Source organism: Anabas testudineus, chromosome 9, assembly GCF_900324465.2.
Source record: "Anabas testudineus chromosome 9, fAnaTes1.2, whole genome shotgun sequence".
NCBI lineage: Eukaryota > Metazoa > Chordata > Actinopteri > Anabantiformes > Anabantidae > Anabas > Anabas testudineus.
In genome coordinates this window covers 16,450,694-16,470,198 of record NC_046618.1, presented here as the reverse complement: position 1 = coordinate 16,470,198, position 19,505 = coordinate 16,450,694, and the positions used below count along the sequence as shown (strand labels likewise).

General features: G+C 39.9%; 4 protein-coding genes across 15 annotated transcripts; all 4 read left to right on the top strand.

The window, feature by feature from the left end:
- The first annotated feature begins 500 nt into the window (after positions 1 to 500).
- On the top strand, positions 501 to 5,824 carry ubox5 (U-box domain containing 5). Of its 12 annotated transcripts, none has more exons than XM_026343813.1 (7): positions 501 to 595; positions 1,888 to 1,978; positions 2,688 to 2,789; positions 3,359 to 4,119; positions 4,252 to 4,829; positions 4,942 to 5,091; positions 5,265 to 5,818. In XM_026343813.1, exons 2-7 carry the CDS (start codon positions 1,898 to 1,900, stop codon positions 5,483 to 5,485), a joined length of 1,893 nt encoding a protein of 630 aa, XP_026199598.1. In that variant the 5' UTR covers positions 501 to 595; positions 1,888 to 1,897; the 3' UTR covers positions 5,486 to 5,818. The 12 variants fall into 12 exon arrangements, with proteins under 12 accessions (XP_026199598.1, XP_026199599.1, XP_026199605.1 ...); XM_026343814.1 differs by having other exon boundaries at positions 501 to 600; XM_026343820.1 differs by having other exon boundaries at positions 501 to 590; positions 1,888 to 1,951; positions 5,265 to 5,816.
- Positions 5,825 to 7,649: 1,825 nt separating this feature from the next.
- Positions 7,650 to 11,262, top strand: avp (arginine vasopressin). Its single transcript, XM_026343822.1, has 3 exons — positions 7,650 to 7,943; positions 8,534 to 8,738; positions 8,859 to 11,262. The coding sequence occupies exons 1-3, from the start codon at positions 7,824 to 7,826 to the stop codon at positions 8,993 to 8,995; spliced, it is 462 nt and encodes a 153-aa protein (XP_026199607.1). The 5' UTR covers positions 7,650 to 7,823; the 3' UTR covers positions 8,996 to 11,262.
- Positions 11,263 to 12,093: 831 nt separating this feature from the next.
- On the top strand, positions 12,094 to 13,860 carry ccl27a (chemokine (C-C motif) ligand 27a). Its single transcript, XM_033326136.1, has 3 exons — positions 12,094 to 12,217; positions 12,476 to 12,593; positions 12,777 to 13,860. Exons 1-3 carry the CDS (start codon positions 12,154 to 12,156, stop codon positions 12,871 to 12,873), a joined length of 279 nt encoding a protein of 92 aa, XP_033182027.1. The 5' UTR covers positions 12,094 to 12,153; the 3' UTR covers positions 12,874 to 13,860.
- A 2,379-nt stretch (positions 13,861 to 16,239) lies between these two features.
- On the top strand, positions 16,240 to 19,504 carry slc35d2 (solute carrier family 35 member D2). The gene is made up of 12 exons (XM_026343503.1): positions 16,240 to 16,442; positions 16,750 to 16,783; positions 16,861 to 16,947; positions 17,032 to 17,099; positions 17,199 to 17,270; positions 17,509 to 17,577; positions 17,670 to 17,772; positions 18,267 to 18,359; positions 18,439 to 18,506; positions 18,605 to 18,683; positions 18,890 to 18,972; positions 19,189 to 19,504. The coding sequence occupies exons 1-12, from the start codon at positions 16,315 to 16,317 to the stop codon at positions 19,325 to 19,327; spliced, it is 1,023 nt and encodes a 340-aa protein (XP_026199288.1). The 5' UTR covers positions 16,240 to 16,314; the 3' UTR covers positions 19,328 to 19,504.
- Position 19,505: the final 1 nt, after the last annotated feature.

Below are 19,505 nucleotides of genomic sequence, written 5' to 3'. Positions count from 1 at the left end.
TAAATAATATAATAAAATAATGCAAGCTGCACAGTTGCCTCTTGTAAGGATGAACAACCCTGCTACTCCCTCAGGTAAGTCTGATCAGTCCCAAGTCCAAAGCACACAGAGTCATACAGAGTCAGCAACAGGGGTTTTACAATAGCAATGTCAGCATCTGAGTCTGGGTTTACATTTAGAGACAGAAGAGACAGAGACAGAGACAAAAACCTGTGCTGTTTTTCAAAAGGTCAAGTGTGGTGATAGCAAATAGTGATAAAAAGAACTCTTTTCTAAGCATCCCATCAGTACATCTCTGAAAAGAAAAATGTACATAGTCAATAAAAATTATTAAATATGTCAGTACAAATACATATCACACATATATCAGCGGATAATCAAGGCAATTACAACTTTTTCTTATTTTACTTTAGATTAGATAGATAAGATTTAGATTTACCCATCTAATTTCGCATTTAGAAATGTGAAATTTGTCCTTTCTCGGCTTCCCTAGCTGTGTCGGCTATGCTAGCTAGTGGCTATAACTGTTAGCCACCTTCTAAGTTGGTCACAGGAGATAAAGAAGGTAAAACGAGTGCGTCAGCGACCAAGTAAAGTAAAGTAAGATTTATCACCTGTTTTAGTTTACCATGGTAGTGTTAACACTGTCACTCTGCTTCATCGTTAAGAAGTGAAGCAAAGCGTTGTATGAGTAGCTAACTATAGCACCTTCAATACACTTGTATTCATTTACAGCAGGTAGCTAGCTAACAAGATGGACTTAATAGAAAGGATGCGTTTTCATCAATAACTGAAACTGAACTGAAACTAGTTTTCTGTAAAATGAATATTCCAGTCAGTTCGTTTCATGAAACGAGTGTTAACTTAGGCAGCAGTAAGCAATGTTAGCTTGATAAATTCATTTCAAAATTAACTTGGCTGACACACAACACAATCAAATTAAGGAAACAGCTTCACCAATTTAGTAACATAGGTGAAGTGTTGTTAACCAATTATCAAAAATGATTAACTTGATCCATTTCCAGGGATCCAAACAGACAATTGCTCTCTTTTAGTAAATATGAATGTATGAGATTTTACTTTGATGCATTTCTGAAATTTTTTTTTTTATCTAAATTGTTTTAATTGTATTTGTTTTATTGATTAGTTATTAGATCAAACAACAAAACTTGAGCACTAGTCTTTGTGACCCCACACGATGAATGGTTAATTTGTTTATTTTTATGTTCATTTTATTTAGTAATACTATGAATAACTCATCTCTCTCTTACAGTATATATTAATTTATATTGTAATCTATCAATGGCAAGCATTAGTGAAATTACTAATCTTTTTTTTTAATTTACTGTATGGCTTGAAATACTGAATGAGCTTACGTTCATCTCTTAGTCACTATTGATATTTGTTAAAGACAGATGAGTCTGTGAAGGTCATTTTCCTATGAGGTCAAAGGTCTTGTGAACCAATAGGTGTAAACACAACATAAGTGTGATTATCCTCAAATAATGCTGGAAAGTGTTGTGTATCAATGTGAGCCGGCGTTGAACAGTTGACCATTTCCTTGACCTATATGCTGACCATAGGTGTTTTTAAGGGTTTGCACTCTGGAAACAATTACATTTGACAGCACAGAAGAAAATAATGCACAGAAATTTCCACTATGACGTCTTTAGAGCGAAACAGTCCTTCATTTTCATAATTCCTTTTAAATCTTTACCTAAGATTAGTGTCAGTCATTCCCTTGAGGTGTAGTAAGTTGTTACCTTTAATTTGAGGCAACCACACATTCACATTTAACAACAGTCCATATTATTAACATTTAATAAATCTTTACCTCAAAATGAAAATTCAATTGTGTAGCTCTAAAGCCTGTTTGTGTCTTTGCAGGTTGGAGAACATGGTTATGAATCTCTGTCTGCCACACTTTTATACAACAGTTCACTGCAACAAGGTCCGACACATTTCATTGACCCAACACGTAACCGTATCTTTCTCAACTTTATTTTTTATTTATTGTGTACAATGCTTTCCTGTTCTGGTCTATAGTGCTGATTATTTTTTTATAAATTGGCTGCGACACGCAGCTTGGCTAGTGTTAGGAACTACTCACGAGCTAAACCCCTTGTAGCTGCACTGTTCTGCCTATTTTTCTCCTTTAAGAAGTTAAACAATAGGCGTTCAATATGTGACGAGATGAACAAGAAGAAGTGGTGTGCATAAATACGAAGTAGTACAGGTTGGAGGTGGAGGACAAAGATGTGAAAATAAATATGCAGAGGGACAAAGTAGTGTGTGGGAGACTGAATCACAAGTGGCCTTGCTATGTTCTTTTTATTGATGCCTGTCTGTATTTTCTACCTATCTATGTTGAAAGCTGTTATTTTGTACGTTCAAGAGTTTTTCTGTTATATTTTCTTACTCCCTTTTTATGCTACCCCAGTAGCCGCTGACCTTCCAAGTTACACAGTTTTCTTTACCATATAATATTGGTTTATATATTTGACTTGAATAAGCTGAGCTACATTTCTGTTGAGACGGTACAAAATGAGCATCTTTGTAGTAGGCTAAGTTAATTCGACAGATACGTTAAGTCTGTTATTTGTTACACCGAAAGAAATCTATCTAGACAAATACATGCTCCAGTTTTTAAGTTTTACATATCAGTTTGATTTGTTTATCGAATGCAGCTGTGTGCGGATGGCTATGACGTCACAAACCTCTTGTCAGCTGACCCTGTTCTTCGAAGGCGGGGCTTCAAGCTGGAGTACTTCCTACGTCCACCTGTACAGGTAAGATGACTCTGCTGTACTTCGTATAGACATTTACATTTTTACCACGTGTTAAATGAGAAGAAGTGTCAGCTGAACGTTGATTTACCATATTTTTAGTGTTAGATCTGTTACTTTGAGAGATACATGTAGTTACCTGTAGCATCACACATGAACAGGTCAAAGGACTTCTTCCATTTGAATAAAAAGTGAATTTAGTAAAATGTGCATGCCATATGTCAGCCTATCTGACAATGAGCCACTATACTGTATATTACAGTAGCAAATAATAATGTTCTCTTGTGTCATGGACTTTCCATCATGTTTAGATTTCCTTATACTTGCAATATACTATACTATACTAAAGATGGTGCTCTTTGTATCTAAGGAAAATCTAAGTTCCCAATTATCCCTTTTCATATAGCTGCCTACTTTCAGTCTCTTACTACAAAATGTGTGGCATTGCTGTTTTGAAAATATTTACCTATATTAAATTTATTGTAAGAAGAAAACACGCTACGTCCATATTCAGATTACAAACTGAGCTAATTCTAACTATATTCTTTATTTTTTACTTCTACTCCTCTCAGGTAACACTGAAGTTTGGCTTCGAGGTGGAGCTGTGCAGGGTGGATGTGGAACTGTTTCCCTGGGGTATGGACCGAGGACAGGCTTGCAAAAGACTGGAGATCAGCACCAGTTCTGATCCACGTCCCTCTCAGAATTTTGCCCGTGGACACAAACCTGTTCAGCAAAGAGACCGAAAGCTGGTGCATGTAAATGATCAGAATGAACAGAGCGCAGAAAAACAACAGGCACATGACAGTAAATCTCACCAAAGCAATGGTCAGCGGTGGAGTCTTCAGGCCCAACAGTGGGGTGACGTGACTGCACGTGAGCCTCAAAAAAGAGGCTGTGTTACAAAGTGTGAGTCAAACACTGACTCCTCTAATCCTGAGCCAGAGTTTAAACTTGTAGGTCGTTGTGAACTTAGGGAGGAAACGCAGATCTGTTTCACGCGTTCCAGTTTTAGTCCTCGTCCCCCGTTTCTATCCCAACCTCCTCCACAACCAGCAAACTGTCGACAAGAAGAGCTGTGGAGTCGGGGTCTACTCTCAGTTGGTGCTGTGACACAACTTCGAGTGAATATACCATGTGGTGGTGCAGCATCTGCTCTGGGGCTCAAGGCTTTGGCAGTGTGGGGACAGCCTGCCCGCTGCTGTCCTGCAGAAGAAGTGGAGAGAATTAAAAGAGTTCACGAGGCCAATGAAAGACAGCTGCTACAACCTGTGTTGTTTGACTCCTCTGTCAGAAAAACCAAACAACCACCACAAACAGCCACACCACCAAGGTATATTTTTATTTATGAAGCACTCTTTCCATTTAATCTTTGTGTTGTTAGCAAAATATAATAATAAAACATACAGATTTTCTTACAGCATTGATTATTATCTGCTATTATTATTTTTTTGTCTGACTCCAGCAGTCTTTCCATCCCACAAGAGTTCCTTGACCCAATAACCCAGGAAATAATGACGTTACCTATGCTGCTGCCCAGTGGTGTGTCAGTGGATAGCACCACTCTGGAGGAATACCAGAAGAGGGAAGCCACATGGGGTCGAGCCCCAAATGACCCCTTCACTGGCGTGCCGTTCACTTCAACCTCCCAGCCTCTTCCTAATCCCCAATTGAAATCTCGTATTGACCACTTTGTCTTGCAGAAGGGTGTGGTGAGGAGGGACGGGATGTTGGGGAGACAGGGGAAGGGAGAGAATCCACAGGCCTCAAGACTTATAGCCTCCAAGGTAGAAGCAAATGCTGATATTAAATATGGCAAAATAAACTCATTCAGGACTACGCAGATGCAAGAGACTGAATCAGGAAACTCATCAGATAATGGGAATAACACCTCTAGCTGCCAGCCTGTTACTACAGAGGATGAATTAAAGGGAGACAAAAGGAGAAAGCAAGATCTAAGTGGAGTTTCCAATCACTCAGCTGAAGAGTCGACAGCTGAGAAGCAACCACTACCTCAAGCAAAAAGACCAAGAAATGATGCAGGTGAGCAGATTTTGTAGGAGTAAGATCCTAATAAACATTCTGTATATAGCATTGTTATGTTTTATGTTTATGTTTTGCCTGTCTTAATGTTTGCTACACCCTCTTTCTGAAGTTGCTAGCTGCAGCTCTCACGAACAGCGTCTGTCAGCCAGCCTGGATGAGGCCCTCTTCACTGCCCTGCAGGGCCGACCCTCATTCACCTCAAGATTGTCTCAGCACAGAGGGCTTACTCCTGACTATGGACCAGCAAACAAGACGCTGGGTTAGTAAACCTAAGACTTAGAATTAACACTTAACAAAAGAACTTCTGAAGTGCATTGAAAAATATGAGTGTACAAGTATTCAAAATCATCAGTTTGTCTGATGTCTGGTTGCTTATTATGCTTATTCATGCTTATTAATGCATTGATTTATCCGCTCACTTATGCTTTGCAGGTGAGAAGACATGCTCTGCTTGTTCCTGTTCAGTTTCTGTTTACTCTACATCTGCATCATCCATCTACCGTCTAACCTGCGGTCACTTGCTCTGCCATGCCTGCCTGCAGAGGGAACCACAACCACGAAACTCTGTCACTACATCTACGACCAATCAAATCTTGTGTCCCGCCTGCCACAGCCCTACCGCGCGCACTGACGTCATACGTGTGCATTACTGATTCGAGTCTTAAAAAAGGCAAGTCTACACATTCAGAGCCTCGGGAAACAAGCAGGATGTTCTCAAGGTGAAGACAGGAATGTACTTCAGATGTGGAGTTACTTTTACTGTAATGGTCATGCTGTTTTCAGTGTTTATTTATAGATTGTTTACTTGCTTTAGCTCTAAACCCTTTTATATAGAGCAAAGTTTCACAGATTGCTTATAATGCACTGTGTCTCTAAGGGTTGTTGATTATATAACAACTGTTGAAAAGGTCAATTGTTTCTAAGAAATTACCCCATTTAAGACATTTCCATTAAGTGATTCATCTCTCATTTGGTGTATTATTTTGTAAGATTACTGTATTATTTATTATTTTATATGCATTCTAAGTTTTTCATCAGTGAATTATATTTATTTTTTTCTTTTTTTTTAGGACACATGATGTGATGCTGTTTCTGTTGAAGTTCATAAATCATAATAATGGCTATAAAAAACACAGGCTTTTGTTTTCAATAAATGTCCATTGCCAAAGAAACTACATCACTGTAAAGCAAACACCGTTTTCAAAACTCGTATTTCAACCAATGGATAAAAAAAAAAAGAAAAGAAAAGAAAATCATATTGTGTTCTCTTCCACCCCCTCCCTGTTTTCGTCCTTTCATTGAGCTCTTAAGTGTAGTCGCAACCTTGGTGCTGTAGCCTTTATGCAGAGCCTGGAAGTATAGATGTGCTGAAGATACGTGAAGAAAAAGATGAAAGAATCACTGAGATGTCATGTTAGCCCTGTCCTCGTCTGAGGCCCTTCCGCTCTTTCCTTCAACAGTTTATCTTGCCTGTCACAGTCTGCCGTAGGTTTAGTTGCCTTCGGAAGGTCAATACAACCAGAAAATGTAACTCAGAACTCTTGAGACTCTTTATATACTACTACTTTTCCATATGTTTTGGATGTATAAATATATATAAGAGTTCCCATGAAGTGTTCAACACGTGCATTGTCTTGAAAATAAGTGTTTTTTTTTTCTAGCAGAAGCTACAACATCTCCAGAGCGTCCTTGCCCACGTATTCATCTTCTGCTGTTTAACACTTCATCCTAATTACCCTTTATGAGCATGTTATTGCGTGCACAAAGGGGTTAAACAGGACCGAGTTAGAAAGGCAGCATTTGTTGGCTTCACAGTCACAAACGACATAAATTGAAATGTTGGTTTCCGTGACAACACTAAGCTTAACCAAGGTCGTGATCCTGTATCCGCTCTGTGGGAGAAAAGACTGGAATCATTTGTTCTGCATGTTTAAAAAGAAAACATGAGCAGATGTGTTAGAGCCACAAGTGTGTGGGGGCGGGGGGGTCAAAATGACATGCTTCCACCAGTCAAATGAACAGATTAACTTCAGACACCTGCTTGGTTAAGTTAGTCCACTGTAAATGTCCAAAATGTCCATTTTTATTTCACCTATCACTCATTACTTCTACTTCTTAGAAGAAAAAGTCACTAAATGTTGTATTTCCTTAAGGTTCACACCAGGTTTGAATGATGTGATACTAATTAAAGAACTCCCTCACACTTCAACCTGCTGATCTCTGATGCTCAGTTTTGCTATTTACCGTTTCCCTGTTAATCAGCATCAGGTAATAGTTGAGATCCAAACCAAAGCATGAGACCAGACAATGGACAGAATAATAAACAGCACATTTTTTTGTTTATTTGAAATGCTAATCGTTTTGTGCTTATTAGTCGTTTTGAGTCACGTCACTGATTTAATTTGTCTCATGAGAATAAAAGTTTAGTTTTTTTTTAACACATAACAAAAGTGGAAAATCTCCCTATTTTGTGTCTGTCTGCGGGTGATCATCGTGACATGTACTTATTACATTTAATTAGTTGTCCACAGGCTCAGATGAAGTGTTTGTGTCATGTCATGTGTAACTCTCAGCCTCCTGCTTTCCACGCTCAAATTATTCCCAAAAGTTATTTCCAATAAGTGTGAGGGCGCAGTCCTGAATACAGAAACCCCATCTTCTGCTGTCTTTGTGTGTGTGTGTGTGTGTGTGTGTGTGTGTGTGTGTGTGTGTGTGTGTGTGTGTGTATACATTTGTTAGATGGCACAAATTCGATGCACAGTCACAGCTGCTGCGACCTCTCGCGCTCACGACGCGCGCACGCACGCTGCTGTCCTTCGGTGCGCGCCTGCATCTGGACGCCACGCTGACGTCAGATACGAGTGTCAGTCGCTTTGTCAGATCATGTCCATCCGCTTATAAGTGAGCAGTCGACCGGGACATCGGTCATAGGCTGAGTCCACCCAGGTGGAGGACATACAGGTGCGCGGCGCTCATCCAAACCCAGCAGCGATGCCTCACTCCTTGTCCCCCCTGTGCGTCCTGGGACTAATCGCCCTCTCCTCCGCCTGCTACATCCAGAACTGCCCCCGAGGAGGAAAACGAGCGCTGCCGGAGACAGGGATCAGGCAGGTGAGGACCAGTATCCTTTCTACTTACTGTGCTATGTCATCCTCAACTTTCACAGACTTTTTGTTACTTTAAAACTCTTGGATTGAAATATCTCCAGTTGTCTTAGTCAATCTGAACCAATTCTAATAACAAATAAGTACTTATCCATGTAAAATGATAATAAAAAATAGATTATTTTCAACATGTGAAATGACGGAGACTCTAAGAACTAACTATGAATGTAAAAAAACGTATGAGATCAAATTTAATATTAAGTGGTTAAATAGTGTGGGTTCAGATAAGTAAATTATAGCAGTAAAGAACAAAGATGGATTGAAAAACATAAGGTGTGTTAGGGGTATTTTCTTTAAAAAATAAAAATAAAACAATATAAAACTAAAATATAGTTAAAACATAGTTATATTTAAACGCCTGTGTGCGTATTCAACTTTTGCTACTTGAAAGAAAGAAACACAATCATTTCATTCTCACAGTTTTTGACAAATAAAATAAACACACGCAGGAAAATCTACACAAACACATTGTGGAACACTGAAAGTGTCTTTAATTATAAACATCTGATTAATGCTTAGCTCTGTCTAATTCTGCAGTGCATGCCTTGTGGTCCCGGAGACAGGGGCCGATGCTTTGGCCCCAGCATCTGCTGCGGTGATGGCCTCGGCTGCCTGCTCGGCTCCCCAGAAACAGCTCACTGTGCCGAGGAGAACTACCTCCTCACTCCCTGCCAGGCGGGAGTGAGACCCTGTGGCTCTGACGGAGGACGCTGCGCTATTTCAGGGCTCTGCTGTAACTCAGGTAACGCCTGGTCTGATGGTGTCTGTTGTCTGATGTTCTCATGTTTACTGGAGCTAAACGGCCTGAACTAGTCTACAGGCAGAGTGTGAATAAGGTCTCCTGTTCTGTCTTCATTCTCAGAGAGCTGTGCCGTGGACTCTGACTGCCTGGGAGAGACAGAGGTCTCGGATTCGGCCCACGGCTCCGCAGGGAGCTCACCCGCAGAGTTGCTGCTCCGCCTGCTGCACGTGGCGACCAGAGGACAGACTGAGTACTGATGCTGCATATGTGGAGGTTCCTCTGCTCCCCCCTCCCCCCCCCCGGGGCCTAGAGGTGAACGAAGACCACCCCTGTTCCTTTATAAGCCTTGAGATCCAAATCCTAAACCAATAAAATGCTGAGCCAAACACTGTTCTCACTTAACCCCTACTGCTGTGCTGATTCTGTGTCTGTGCGGACGACCTCTGGTCATCGACAGAGAACCATCTTCAACTTGTTTACTGATTGGCTTCTTCTACCCAGATTCTGGGGTTGGTCAATCATATGAAAACAGACTCGTGTTTGTTTCCCGTCATAGAAATGTACATATTAATGCACATACTGTAAACAAAGTTGTATTCTACAAAAGTGCATTCAGCACCTCACAGCTCCAGTTCAACACCTTGTAAATGAGATGGAGATTAAAGATCAATGCTTGAGCAGTTACTTCTTGTTTAGTAGAAATAATGTATGTTGAAAATGGGAGAAATAATACAGAACGTATCCCTGCCGAACTTCACTTCAGTCGTCTGTTGTCATTATTCCCAGGCTCAGAATGATTACAACTTTTAAACGGTGACAAAACTTGTTTATCCTCCTCCTGCATGCGTGTGTGTGTGTGTGTGTGTGTAATACAGGATGGAATTCACAGTTACTCAATCGAAATAACTGCTTCTGAGAAATAATCCATGGTAATTATTGTGGTTTAATCAGTCGCAACCAGTTGAACTTTCTATTGAAACTTCCTTCGCCGTGTTTCGCCAGAGTGCAGCGTTTGTTTGGGTGCCACCGTTCACAGCAATCTAAATTTAACATTAGTACAGACGCTGTATTGGGAAAAAGCAACAACAAGGGAGACGACCAAGAAGCGTTGGAGTCTGCGCAACCTTTTCATTCATCTCCTCCAGGAACACAACTTTCTCCGTTTTGTATCGACATGTCTGATTTGCGTAGATGAAAGACAGTGAACTCTAATCACGATATTCCTTTGTGTGTGTGTGATGATTGAAAGTTGACATTCTGCCAGAACTGATGGCTGCTTGTCAGTTTCAGATGCAGCTGAAATGTGGGACCTCCCAGTTTTTTACAAGTTACCTGTGGGATTTAATACCTGCATGGGATAGAAAATAGTTTGTTGTAATGTATTGTGTATTTTCTTGGCAAAGTTCGTCACTAGACACATTGTGGTTGCAGCACTAATGCAATTTGTACAATTGCAAAATTTTACAAATTTTCACATCATACTGACAATTTGGATGTCTGGGTCATTATAAAGCTCTTCTTGTCCTTTGTTAAGTTACAGTCTTAACCTGATTACAACAAAGCCAGCCACTGCTCGGGTCTAGACTAATACCCAGGTATCCGTGGTTTCAAGAGGATGCATTTTAATTAAATATCTAACTCAACCATTTGACAGATGTTACATAAATTGCCCGTGCAGCACAGTAGTGTGTTGGTCACCTCACAGGTGGAGGGGCTCGACTCCACCAGCCATGGAAGTTTGCATGTTCTCTCAGTGGATATAACAACTAGGATCCTGTCTAGCACCCTGACCCTTAACAGGAAAACTAGTTAAGACAATGACATATGTCTATGAACATCAAAGACTTTCATTATATGTTGAATCATATGGGATCATGACGACTCCTCTGACCTATCTGTGGATGGTTCACTGTTTGTTCTGACACCTGTTGATTATAGCCAGTGTCATTTCTTCTTTATAAACATAGCTATTAAATAGATGCTCATCAAATTTGTTGCGGGCATTCATTCATTTACCACTTCAGCCTGATTCCATTGTATTTTGTCCATTACCTTTGTTTATGACTACATACTGTACCTCCTACTACTAGTAACATTCTCAACACCTTTCTTTCTTCCATTCTTCCTTTCTTTCTTTACTTTCTTCACCAGCTCTACTGGCTCAGACAGGTGTGAAGGTACTGTGAGTTGAAGGCTTAAAATGGGATTAGGGATTTAGTGATGCATGAAAAAATAAAGAGATGCTTCTGATTGCGCTTGACAGGGAAGATTTGCGACAAACATATATAGTAGCTCTGACTTGTCTATAAACTTGTCAGAGAGGTGTGAGTGCAAAGGGTGAGAGGGTAACTTAAGATCTAATAGGCTTTGTCCGACATTTACTGTTCTTCGCCATGTCATTCTGTTCCTAACACATAGATTTCCAGATTAAAACATGTCATTCCTTTTACTGTACACGTCTTACAGAGTTTGATGACTAACTTTAAAATCATCTAACATGCTCCACAGATACAGTCTCTCTGCAGCTTTCTTACCAGTTGGAGTGTCAAATCTGTCAAATGCTGCAGGTTGGCAAGAATGAGCAAGTCAAACATACAAAAACTTCTTCTTCTTGTTTGTGGGTTGGCATTTCTTGCACAAAGCTTTCCCAGATTTAAAATAAACACGCAATAAGTTTTTTTCCATTTGAGCTACCAGAAAATTTCCCTTAGGCAACACTGCAATTGCTTTTTTCAATAATCATATTGCAAGGCGTGCACGCTCAGACAAATTTCACATGTGACAGAGGTTTAAAAAGCCACACCCGAACAGACAAACAACATGAGCTATAGATTCTGCACTGATTGAACAACGTAACATGTGGCTTCGCAGCGTGAACATGGATACTAACCGGATTTCACACATACGGTACAAGCCTCATCATACATGTTAATATGTCTCAGGACTTTCAATATAAAATGTGTCATTTCACCAACCCCACCTGCGTTGATTTTAGCTGCATTTGACCTTAATAAAGTTTCCATTTGACCTTCATTGTTTAACTATCCTGTCTTTTGTGACTCTGGGTGTGGCTTTAACAGAACTCAGTATCCATCTGTCAATCAGATCTTGTCAAAAGAGCTGCTCACTGAACCTGTTGGAGCCTGTCTGAGAGGAGCATACCTTTACCACACAGTCATCCAGCAGCGGATGGCCCAGAAAATGAAAGTAACAGTTGTCTTTACAAAGACTTTTAACCTGCTATGGGATAATTATTACCTTGTGCTTGCATGCAAAAAAGATGCTGGCTGACTCACATGAAGGTGTGTATGTGTGTGTGTGCACACGCGTGCACACGTCTGTGCTCCGTGCCAGTACCGTGTGCCGATATTTAAACAGCGAGGACGGGTTCCTCTCTGCCATTTAATCTGCCATCATGGATGTGAAAGTTGTATTTGTGATCGTCTGCCTGTGTGCTTTGGCCATCACCTCTACCGAAGGTAAGGAGCCCGCTATCATGATTCACCGATACTCATGTCAAAACCAAGAGAACACTTGTTTTGAATCATTTTTGTGATGATGATAATGTTACTGATGAGGTTATAAAAATGTTAAGTTGAAGTGTGAATATCAAACAACTAGTTTATTACTGGTATTTCTTTACAGACACAGTTTACTCTGAAATTACTTGGTTGACAGTAACCTGTTCTCCTTATTCCTTTCTTTTTTCAACATGTCATCTTAATCTCACCTGGCAGCTCGCATCCGAAAATGCTGCATCACCACAAATCCGTCCATCCCTAAAGGTCTGGTGCGGAAAATTTACAAAATTGATCGGCAGGATAGCAGAGGTGCCTGTGACATCAGCGCATTGTTGTAAGTGGTGATTCTTCAGTTTCTCAAATTCATGTTCATTTTTTTTTTTGATGTAGAGAATGTCCATACACTGTGGGAATGAAATAAACTGCTCAGTCAAAAGGATGTTTACATTTAAACTGCACATGATATACCTGTATAAAGTATGTTTAAGTATCTTTGTCTTTTCTTGTGGATCCACAGAGTGTACGTGAAGAACAGGAAGACGCCACTCTGTATTCATCCCAAAGTACTGGAACACTTAAAACACACATACTTAAAAAACTGGCGCAAGGCTTAAATAAACTCAACTTGGTCGTATGTGGAATGAAAGCTCTCATGATATTTGTCCCTGTACCGTGTTTTACACAGTTGCTGTATCAAGTGCATGTGTCCTACAGAAGCTCTTCTATTTGTTTCTAATGACTGACTGTGCAAAATATCCACATCAACTTTAAAAGCAGCTACTCCATAAGTACCACAACATTTTACAGTGGTACATTTGCATAAAGACTAACTGGAGGTACTTGCATTTTACTTGGGAACTTTCTTTTTTATATAACATTGCATGACTATTTTTAAATAGTAAATGATGTGAATATTTCCATCTATGCATGTTTACAACCACTGTCAAACAAAACTCTGTAAAATGTGATTTCTGACTCTGTGCATCCAGATGTTGTAGCATTGATTGAACTATCAGCTCCTGATGAAACTTTTTATACATGAGGATTATTAAAGTCCTTTAACCTGGAATTGAATCCTTGTACTAAAATGTACTGAAGGGGTTTTTGTTCAGTCTTGTTCTGTGAAGATCAAAACCCCGAACCCATACCCTCCTTTGTCATGACTAATCTCCCAGAGACAAGTCGCTACATAAAAACAGAGGCTGTAAAACCTTTTGGACGGGTTTACTGCTCTTCACACATATTTGGCTGATTTATTTGGTTTCTTTCCAAAGTGAGTGATCGTTTGAAAAAAGAAAAAAGCAGAAGCATCTAAACTCCTGCTACATGTACGAGCAGCATTTGAATGTGTTTGGATTCTTTTTTTTATTTTTGGTTTAGGCCCATATCTAAGTATTGTACTATTCAATTAAAGTTTTTAGTTTTCTAAAGCAATGTAGTGAACCAGGGTTTGATGTCTTTAAAGTTAAGTAAACATCATGTATACGATTGGACATTGAACTTTATTATTCTAATTTTAGAATCATTACCTTTGAGTACTTATAGAAAATGTCATAAAAACATCCTGGATGTATGTCTATTAAAATGTGGACCAAACTTTATTGTGACTTTGTAGTCTCATTAGTGTTTGTTTGTTTTTTGTTTTACTTTACATTAATATTATAATTGTTTCTTTCTCCATCATAAAATTCACCTTTCTCTGCATTGTGCCTTTAGAAAACCAATATCAAGCAGCAAAAAATAACATAATAACCTAAAATAAATAAACAAATAACCTAAAAAGAACCAGGCATTGTGGACAAGGCATAAACAAGCTGGTTTTGGACTGCCAGCTGATCAGTGCATTTAAAGCCCGATGTTCTCCATCAGGCTGCACTTGATGCTTTCCATTTATTCAGGAATGATCCTTTAAATTCCTGCTACTACCCCAGTTATACAGTACACTCATCCTGACTTCTTCTACTCTGAAGCTCTTGAACATGTTTCCCCTTCTGTCCACAGGCAGTGTGATCTTAGACTTGATGGCATCTTATCAAAATCCAAAAGTACAAAATGTGAAAGTCAGGTAAAACATAAGTTGATAACAAGCCAAAATCAACACAAGGTAAATATAAATCCACACTCCACTCACTACTATCGGCAGTAGCCAGCATTAAGCTGTTGATCAGACTAAGACCCCAGGCGTCAGGCTGTTATGCAAAACTCATCCTGTCAAAACCACAAAAAAAAACAACAAAAAAAAAAACACCTGCAGCAAATGACTGGCATCTTACTCAAACTCTTTAATGTGATTAATACCTTTTCTTGTCAGTGTACTCGTGTCACAGCAGGTTTCTGCAGTGACGGCTCGCAAAAAACTTTTTAATGTGAGAGGGATTTCAGCTTCTTACGCCGTTTACCAGTAAGCCACACTTTCATTATCAGAGAACAGAGATCAAATCCAAACACGACAGTAGCAGAAGAGTAATTAGAGACAGTGAATCAAGAATGACGTGGCATCAGATGACGCCACGTCAAAAGTTACTGTAACATACAAAAACATGTCCTTCTGACATCTTATACTGTTGTTGTCTGTTGTTGATCTGATTCCCCGGACACTTATTTATTTATCACAACTCAAAGTGACAGGAGAGTTTTAGTCTACACTCCATCCTGCTACAGGGGCAACGTGGAAAAATGTGAACTATTGTTTATAGTTTATGTAGAAATGAAAACGAAAACAGATGCAGAGGGGAGACTGTAAGAGAGCAGACTGTCAAACAGTAAAGCCTCAGCAGGAAGTGTGCTTAAAGGTGGCTGGAAGGATTTCACAAGTCTAGTGCAATAGCGCCCTCTAGTGGAAACACTGACACACAGTCCAGATGGAAATCAGTGTGCTGAGAAATGTGATGTCCATTTAACATAAACTGCAGGTTTGCCAACATCAGTCTCAGTGGCAGAACAACCACTGTCTGTTCTTGCAAAGCAGCAGCGCATTCTGCTTACTAAACAAAACACAACCAGGAAACTGGCTCCAAACATTTAAATTCAAAATTCATTCAAAATCATCCGCGTGCTGTGGTTAAAAGCAAATCCTGACTGTCAGAAAGTGTGCAATGGAAAAATACTGTCTACATATCAGCACATTTCTCAGATGATAGACTGTCACTGAGCTTTGTGTTGATAAACCACATAATCAACCATCAGCACATTAACTTCTCTACTGATTATTGAATATGGGTTGATTTGTAACAGTCAGTGTTTCTTATTAACATATTTGTTTCTACATCATGTCAGCACCACTTTTTCCAGGCAGGTCTGTCGACAACATATTGAAAGGTCTGGTCAGACTGTTGACTCTAGCAAACGACATGAGTTTGTCTTCCGCTCAGCAGATTTTTGACTGAAGCGGACAGATTCATTTATAGATACTTGGTACACAGAGATCAACAATAACTGCTGCACAACATTAGAAAGTTGATCAAATACCTGCTGTGCCTGCTGGAGCACAGTTAATTCCTCTTATTTCACTTCGAACAGACATGAATGAAGGCTTTCTGGGTAACATATGAGCAAATATTTCATAAAACATACAGGGCCACGGAGCTGTGTAATGCACATGCAGGCTCGTTCACTCTGTGCTCTGCAGGAGCCTGACTCTGTTTCATAATTAACCAAAACTCAACTAAAGTGAACAGTTGCACGCATCAGATCACACACAAGGTAGTTTGCACAACACTAAAGACAGATTTTAAACATTAACATAGTGCAGCAAGACACAACTTATGTACACAATAAAATAACTGTAGTTTAAAGACTAAGTTTAATGTATGCACATTGTAAAGCAGGTCTTTTTAGCTGGAATAAATCGTTTGCACACCACTGTGCTTGTGTTGTTTTCCTCCTAAGTGAGCGCACAGCTGCAGGCATGCGTGCGGAAACACGGGGACTACTTCACTGACCCGCCTGTCAGTCGGAGCACCGCCCACTCGTCTCTTTTCCTGTTCGCTCGACAGGAAGCAGCAGCGGCAAACCAGGAATTGCTCGTGTTAAACTTATAGACATCTTCTGTGACCATGTCTGCCAACACCTGCCAGGAGCCCGTCGATCAGCCCGCGCTGCTCAAGCTCCTCTCCGCCGTGTTTTACGCCGGCAGCTCGCTCCTCATCACGGTGGTGAATAAAACCGTGCTGACGACTTTCAGGTAGGATGCTCCTCGTCATGCTGTCACACGGAGAAAGCCCTAGAGCTCATCATCACTTGTAGATCGGGGCCTGTTGTGGAGAAGGAGTTGATCTCACTGTGAGAGTTTCCATCATCAACCAAACAACTTTCTCTGTTTTAAACTTTACTTTAAAACCATCAGACCTTTGATTCTTTTCAGCCTCATATAGTGGTTATGATATGATTGTCTGGCCTCCCTGTTACTGTTGACCTCTCACAGACTGTTTTATCTGCTCTGGTCTTTCTGATTGTACCATTTCCTCACTGTTGATGTGTTGGTTGTGCAGATTTCCCTCCTTCATGTGTCTGGGAATCGGCCAGGTAAGCTGTCCTTACTCCTGGATCTTTCATGGTGTCCATGCCGTGTGTCACACACCCTGACCTTTCCTTTCTTCCAGATGATCACCACTCTTGTCGTCCTCTACGCCGCCAAAAGGAGCAAAACAGTCCAGTTTCAAGACTTCGACAGGAGTATTCTCTTAAAAGTAAACACATCTCTCATTTTCCCAATTTGATTATTCGCCTTTCTTGGTTGTATTTTTCTAAACTTGTCTCTGTTTTCTTGGCAGATTTTTCCTCTCCCATTGCTGTATGTGGGAAACCATATAACAGGCCTGGCGAGCACCAAAAAACTCAGGTTTCCTCCGTGTGGTCATTATCTCATTTAGTATTCTCTGATCCTCACATTTCATCACCGTGCTCATTCATGTTGTCTTCCCAAAAACATTTTTTCCAGTCTACCCATGTTTACAGTATTACGGAAATTCACCATATTGATGACAATGATTTTGGAAGCATATATATTAAAGTAAGTTTGTATTTTGTTGATAGACCTTCGAGACAGAACAGACAGTGACTGTTGCATTTTGTGCCACTTGACAATATTACATAAAGAGGATTTACAATGAATGAATCAGCAGAAGCAAACAAGAAGCTGTTGGATTGTGTTTGATATAGGAGAACAGAAAATAATTTCTCAAAAGGGAAGTGTCAGGTGTCACAACTCTTCCTGTTCGTTTCTGAATGATTCACTATTCCTGCTTCAGAAAGACATTTCCGAAGCGACTCATCTACAGCGTTGTGACCATGGTCCTTGGTGCCTTGGTTGCTGCGAGGTATGGATTTATTAAAGTAAATACATTACAGTTTATATAATAACTAAACCAACTGCTGAACAAAACATCTTTGTCATTTTTCTTTCCTCTAGTTCGGACCTGGCCTTTGACTTGGAGGCGTATACGTTCATCCTGCTCAACGATGCCTTCACTGCTGCCAACGGTGTGTACACCAAGAAGAAACTGGGCATCGAGGTAACATCTCCTGCACGTTAAGTGGAAATCAAGATCGTTTGTGCCGTCTTCCTACAGCTAGATGTCTTTGTGTTTGTGGTTAGCTACTTTATCTTGTATTGAACGTGTACGAGTACCAGACATGTTTATCACAGAATGAATCACTGTGCAGCTTTCTACCAAACAACAGATAGTTTCATTTGTTGTCTCAGTGCCATATTCGTATGAATTGATATTTGCTGGGAAATATTGAACTTGCATGGTGTAGTAGTAGCAATATGAAGGTTTGGCTTTGGTTTTGTTTACCCGCCCTTTAAGTAAACAGGATCTTGAACACAACAGGATTATCCCATCTCACAGTTAACATATACTATACTATACTAAACATACACATAGCTGGTTCCACTCTCTCTGCTACATGTTTTAAAATGTGTATCATGTGTAAATAAAATAAATTATTATTAATATGTTCAGATGTTAACATGCAGTAACCATCTTCATCTTGTTTTGTTTAGGGCCTTGGGAAATACGGTGTCTTATTTTACAATGCTCTTATCATTGTCATCCCCACTATCTTGGCGAGTGCTTATACTGGAGATTTACACAAGGTACACGCAGTAACTGTGATCTTTTGAGGTGTTGCTCATGCTTTTCCTGTCTGACCCTGTTTTATGTTTTGCACCACAGGCAGTCACATTCGAGGACTGGGTTGAAGCTACATTTATTATTTGTTTCCTCATGTCCTGCTTCATGGGGTATGTCACTACAGTTCAGTTCAACCTGTTCAATTACGGTCAGGTATTTCTGACTCAGTCTAGCCGGTTTATTAATACTCAGTTGCTTTTCTTTTCAGGTTTGTGTTGATGTATTCCATAGTTCTTTGCAGCTATTACAACTCAGCACTAACAACCACAGTAGTTGGGGCAATAAAGGTAAGAGCACGATGAAAAGAATACGAATACATGGTGCATGTCTCCATAATGGTTGTCCAAGCCTCCAAATTCATTATTTTAATAACGGTAAATGCAGATCTGCATTCTGATAAGTAACAGACAGAAAACAGAACTGATAGAAAGCTATGTTGTCCCTTTTCTCTGTCTAATTTCTACTAATTTGCATAAATATTCACGTCCTATAGAATGTGGCAGTAGCCTATATTGGCATTTTCGTGGGTGGAGACTACCTGTTTTCTTGGACTAACTTCCTAGGTCTTGGCATTTGGTAAGAATTTGACTATATTTATATTAGTATTTGATCAATGTATTTATTACTTGTCATGTGAGTCATGTGTTGTCAGATGGTTTTGTTATGAACTAAAACTTACTGTCTTGAACACACATTACTCGTCACGGTTTCCCCTTCTTAGCTATTAGCCATTTATTTTAGTGTTTTTTAGATTTTCCAAGCTAAACATTTGTTGTTTCTATCTTTTTCCAGCATGTCGGGAGGACTGGTATACTCATATCTCATCTTTAGCAGCAAACCATCTACCGGTAACAAGGAAGGCGCCCCAGAGCTGAGGATTCACATTGCGGAAGATTCAATAAAGAAGTCCTCTTATTTAAATGGACAGTAATTTTTCATCCACCTGTTGGTGGCGTTCTTCTGCTTCATACTGGAGCATGATCTTGCTTCCACTGTAAGCTTTTATATTTGAGTCAATCAGTTATTTAATTTGTCTTGGTACATTGCCGGTACTATCAATTTAATTCCACTAATGAACCGTGACTGAATAAACTGACATGGGCACATAC

Coding starts and splice junctions, on each gene's coding strand:
- ubox5 (XM_026343809.1), top strand. CDS start 1,841: ATGAAAATTCAATTGTGTAGCTCTAAAGCCTGTTTGTGTCTTTGCAGG. Junction 2,790..3,358: donor TCCTACGTCCACCTGTACAG/GTAAGATGACTC, acceptor TACTCCTCTCAG/GTAACACTGAAGTTTGGCTT. Junction 4,830..4,941: donor AAGACCAAGAAATGATGCAG/GTGAGCAGATTT, acceptor CTCTTTCTGAAG/TTGCTAGCTGCAGCTCTCAC.
- avp (XM_026343822.1), top strand. CDS start 7,824: ATGCCTCACTCCTTGTCCCCCCTGTGCGTCCTGGGACTAATCGCCCTC. Junction 7,944..8,533: donor CGGAGACAGGGATCAGGCAG/GTGAGGACCAGT, acceptor CTAATTCTGCAG/TGCATGCCTTGTGGTCCCGG. Junction 8,739..8,858: donor AGGGCTCTGCTGTAACTCAG/GTAACGCCTGGT, acceptor CTTCATTCTCAG/AGAGCTGTGCCGTGGACTCT.
- ccl27a (XM_033326136.1), top strand. CDS start 12,154: ATGGATGTGAAAGTTGTATTTGTGATCGTCTGCCTGTGTGCTTTGGCC. Junction 12,218..12,475: donor GGCCATCACCTCTACCGAAG/GTAAGGAGCCCG, acceptor CTCACCTGGCAG/CTCGCATCCGAAAATGCTGC. Junction 12,594..12,776: donor TGTGACATCAGCGCATTGTT/GTAAGTGGTGAT, acceptor GTGGATCCACAG/AGTGTACGTGAAGAACAGGA.
- slc35d2 (XM_026343503.1), top strand. CDS start 16,315: ATGTCTGCCAACACCTGCCAGGAGCCCGTCGATCAGCCCGCGCTGCTC. Junction 16,784..16,860: donor TGTGTCTGGGAATCGGCCAG/GTAAGCTGTCCT, acceptor CCTTTCTTCCAG/ATGATCACCACTCTTGTCGT. Junction 18,973..19,188: donor TTCCTAGGTCTTGGCATTTG/GTAAGAATTTGA, acceptor ATCTTTTTCCAG/CATGTCGGGAGGACTGGTAT.